Source organism: Otolemur garnettii, unplaced genomic scaffold (genome assembly GCF_000181295.1).
Source record: "Otolemur garnettii isolate 467f Iridium unplaced genomic scaffold, OtoGar3 scaffold00041, whole genome shotgun sequence".
Lineage (NCBI taxonomy): Eukaryota > Metazoa > Chordata > Mammalia > Primates > Galagidae > Otolemur > Otolemur garnettii.
In genome coordinates, this window is record NW_003852436.1 from 14,059,016 (window position 1) to 14,063,674 (window position 4,659).

At 38.9% G+C, this 4,659-nt stretch overlaps 1 protein-coding gene across 1 annotated transcript in view; it reads right to left on the minus strand.

The window, feature by feature from the left end:
- DCHS2 (dachsous cadherin-related 2) overlaps positions 1 to 4,659 on the minus strand; it is a 239,355-nt gene that overhangs the window by 50,061 nt on the left and 184,635 nt on the right. Inside the window, exons 12-13 of the mRNA XM_023513453.1 lie at positions 2,003 to 2,137; positions 1,078 to 1,287 (exon numbers count right to left, since the gene is read on the minus strand). Of these exons, the coding sequence (XP_023369221.1) occupies positions 1,078 to 1,287; positions 2,003 to 2,137 (345 nt within the window). The remainder of the gene's footprint in view (positions 1 to 1,077; positions 1,288 to 2,002; positions 2,138 to 4,659) is intronic.

The window sequence follows — 4,659 nt, forward strand, 5'->3', positions numbered from 1 at the left end:
TTCCTCACACTGATCCTGTAAGATTTGAGTCCCACTTCCATCTAAGGGGTGGGTGCTCCTAGTTTCTTTCTGAGCTGGCCAACCCTTGAGCAGATCCGGTGGGGACTTTGGGACAGTAAGGAGGCATGCAGAGCCACACACGGCCAGGGGCAGCAATGGCAAGGCAATGATGCAATTCGTTTATTTTTTAAAAAGGTATTTTTAAATTCTATTGGATACTTTTTAAAAGGTGATATGACAGTTTTATTTTAATGTGTCAATATTTAAGACATGCTAGAAAACACACTTTTGACATTATTTAAACTTAAGGAAAAACATTTTAGTTGACAATTGAAAAATACGTGTGTGTAGAGAGGATGGTGCATGGTTTTCCAAGATTTGTTTAAGGGTAAGTTGAGCAGAAAATGGCTGAGGACCACTGGGAGAAATTCTCAGAGAAGGAGCCAGACTGTGACTGGGGAGGGTCTGATGGAGTACCATGCTTATTCCCCGGCAGATAGACCTCTTGAGTGTATGTGTGTGTCTTGGAATTCTTGAACTGATTTTTGACATCTTTTTGGTTCACTCATTAATTACTGAATTAAATAAAAACTACTGGCAGGTATTAATTTTCCATATGTATAAGAATTGATGTCTTACTTTGTAAAAACGTATTCTTTTACAGGACCCAGATCTAGGAGGCAGATAAAGGTGGGAAACACTGGGGTACCAAGGGCAGTGCAGACAGAGACCAGATGAAATGACCCAGTAAGACTGTGTCTATAAGGAAAGAAAAATAAACAATAACACAAAATCTGGTCAGATGAAAGAAAAAAAAATAGGAAAACTCTGTCTGTTCCATCTGTACATCCACTAATGTCAGTATGAGAGAAAATTCACAGGAGTTCGCAAGGGTAGATTGTTTAGAAACGTGGGGGGGCAGTGGTTCAGATGGCTATTGGAAGGAGGTAGAGAGTTCTCAACTGGGTAGGTATTTTGTAGGGAAAGACAACATGTATCAGGTGTGGGATAATCAATCTATAGTGTATGTCCACTCAGTTGGAATTCTGGGAAAACTTTTAATAAAAAAATACTTACCAGTTATATAATATTTGATGGCTTTGTTATTGCCGGCATCCATATCAAAGGCCAAGACAGCATAGACAACCTCTGGCTCTTGGTTTTCCAGAATCTCAATGCTATGACTGGGGACAATAAACTCGGGAGCATGATCATTTTCATCTTCAACAATGCAGAGAATTGTTGTGGTACTGGACAGTGAAGGGACTCCCCCGTCTCGCACGCGTACTGACAAGGAACACAAAGATGGTGTGAGTTGTGCCCTTTAATTCACACCCAAAATATATTGCTCTAACTCAGTGATTTTCAACTAGTGTGCCATGACAGGACCTTAGGTGTGCCACGAACATTTTCTTCTTGAGACAGAGTCCCCTCTGTTGCCCTGGGTAGAATGACATGACGACACAGCTCACAGCAGCCTTAAACTCCTGGGCTTAATCCATCCTCCTGCCTCAGCCTCCTAAGTAGCTGTGACAACAGGTGCCCACCACAATGCCCAGTTACTTTTTCTAGTTTTAGTAGAGATGGGGTCTTGCTCGTGCTGTGGCTGGTCTTGACTCCTGAGCTTAAGTAATACACCCACCTTGGCTTCCCAGAATGTTAGGATTACAGGCATGAGCCATGGCGCCAGGCTTGCTGTGAACATTATTAAAGATCACTAATAAAAGTATTTTCAAAAGAAGTTCAAGGTACAGTAAGTATACTCCTTTTTTACTTTTTTTTTTCTGAGCAACATAATTTAAGTGTGCCGTAGAAGCTTAACTATATAATCAAGTGTGCCATGAAATGAAAAAGGTTGAAAAACACTGCTCTAATTAGACATAATCAGACTAAACTAATCAGGTACCACTGGGTTGATAATATTTTACTTAAAGACACCTTACTGAAATGTAACATTTCACCATTGAACTTAATATTTTATCATAGTCACGGGATCCCTTACCCCTAAGGGTGAAGATTTCCTGAACTTCTCTGTCAAGCGTGGTGTTTGTCACTACCTCTCCGGTTTCGGAATTTATCTCGAACAATCCAAGTGAAGCACCTGGCAGGATTTCAAAATGAAGCTTGGAATTGATGCCTTAAGGAAAACATAAAGAAAAACGTATCCGTTACCCCTCAGAATCGATTCATCCATCTCTCCTACTCCTTTTCCTTGGAACACATTATACCAACGATGAAGCAGGCAAGATTCTTCAATAGCCTTCAAATTAAGGTAAAAGAAAAACACTTCTGGCTGTTCTTGCTAAATAAAAGCCTCATGGCTGAAATGCTCGATTTTCAAAAGTCTTATGAGACTTCCCCACAGTGAATGCTTCGGATTTTTTCCTTCCCATAAAACATTTCTTATGAGTGTGCAACTCCACAGCATATTCCTAATTACTCCTTCTAACACCCCAATTGTGATTTAATGACATAATTTTTAGGTTGCAGGACAAATGACAATTTCTGTAGATTGACTCTCTGTTTCAGAGCCTGGGCTTGGTTACAACACTCTGTTTATTCTTCACTCCGGAGGCAAGCATATAGAGTTGCTTCCAGCTGTATTTTTTGTTTGTTTGTTTTGCTTTTCACTTCGGATTCATTCTCCTATCTGACGCGAGAAATGTGGTGCCACGTTATTACGCATTTTGAAAATAGTTCTTCCCATATTTCTGCGGTTTCGTTTCTCCCCCGAGAGAAGTAGAACGTCATTTCCATCACTGGTTATGAAGATCACTCATACCATTAACTTCAATGAGTTTATTCCGTGCTGTTGTAGTTTATTTGCATTTTACACAAGGTCCTTCCAATCAGTTCCCTGAGTTCTTAACTGACAAGAATCCAGATACAGTAGTTAAATCCTACAATGTTATACTTTAAAAAAAGATGGAATACCATTCTTTGGGTGCTAAGAAAATTTCAATCACAAATTTCTGTCTTGCCAGTCTTAAAAAGTAAAGTTTAGTCACACTGTGGTCTAGTGGATTTGACATAGAACTGAGTGCTGGAAGAAATAGAATATAATCCTAGTGTTATATACAAATGAATGGCATGTCCTCTTATTGTATCACTGGGGGGGGGGAATATATTTCAGATATAATCTGCAGGTGTTTTGATGACCTGGAGAAAAAAGTCTACTAACATAGAATCAACATATTTGATATGATATGGCCAAAGGTCACCAAATTATTTAATGCTATCATCAGGCAACGAGGCATATTATTAACATTAAGCTACCGATATTATTAAATATTGTGGTCACAAAATGATCACACCATCTATTCTGTAGATTCTATTCTACAGAATTCCAAGGCAGAATTTATAAAAATTTTAGGTTGTTAAAATTTATGATTCCTGTCTATCTCGATCTGCATTATAAAACCAGAAACATTACTATCATACATTTCTTTTCATTTTCCTCCAGGGCAGTGAGCAGCATTGGGTGTTTATATGTTCAAAACAGAGGTGACTCAAAGGGACACAGCCTCTTTGAGGACACAGACTCTTCATGGAGCTTATGTTTCAACTTCTAACAAACTCACTCTTTTGTTATATTATGGGTTATATTTTATAAATTCTATTGCAGATTATATATTATATAAATTATATATAAATATCATATATATTATATGAATTGATACATATTAATGTTATAATACATGATATTATATGTTATAATATGCAATACATATGTACTGGATATTTATGGTGTTCCATATTATACATCTTTAATTCTCAACAACTGTGAAGCCTAGAAAACGTCTTCTGGGGTTTAAACATGAGCTCAAATCCTTACACTTTTTCTTTCCCCCACTGTTCCTATTATTCTCTACTGGGCCTTACCACTGTCATCAATATTCCTCTGACTTTTAGAAACTTACAGATCTTATCATTCTATAGTTCTATATAGTTCTTGTACCTTCAACCCCCTTCACATGTCATCAAGGATAAATGAGGTCTTTACTTGTAACTATAGTTTGTGCACATCCATATAGTTTTCAAATTTCCTATGCTAAACTTCCTACCCTACACAACTTGGATAAGAGGAAGTAAATTAAAATTATTTGACTATGGCTCATTTACAATTGAATTAGCACCTTGCGGCTTCCTCCTCACACCCTTATAATCCTCCAGGACAAATACAGCATCCTACAACTTGAGAACTAAGAAAACAAAAAAGAGATTAGTTTGAGTCCACGGTCTCACTAAGCAAACTGGAAGTTGGAATCTGAGGATGGTCTGTGATAGCCTCACGAGGGTGAGGATGTCCTCCTGAAGGATGTGTGTGGCCCATGTACCTGCACCCCTGTGTGAATGTGCACGCATGTCTCTGCCCTTAGACCCCAAGACCCACAGTCCCCTCACTTTTGAATCTCTCCTCCTGCAGGATTCCTCTTCTTGATTCATTTCTTTCCCTCTCCAGTCCAATCCATGGTGACCACTGCAGCAACTCTGCATATTTTCTCAGTTCCTGTGGCTTTTTGCCAAAGACACCCAACAAAGCCTCAGCCTGGGATCATACCAACTGTCTCTCTGCTCCCTTTGAAAACCTAACAGATGACTAGGGCGGGAAACATTTTCACAGCAGCATGGATCGAGGCCACAGAAATGCCAATGTCA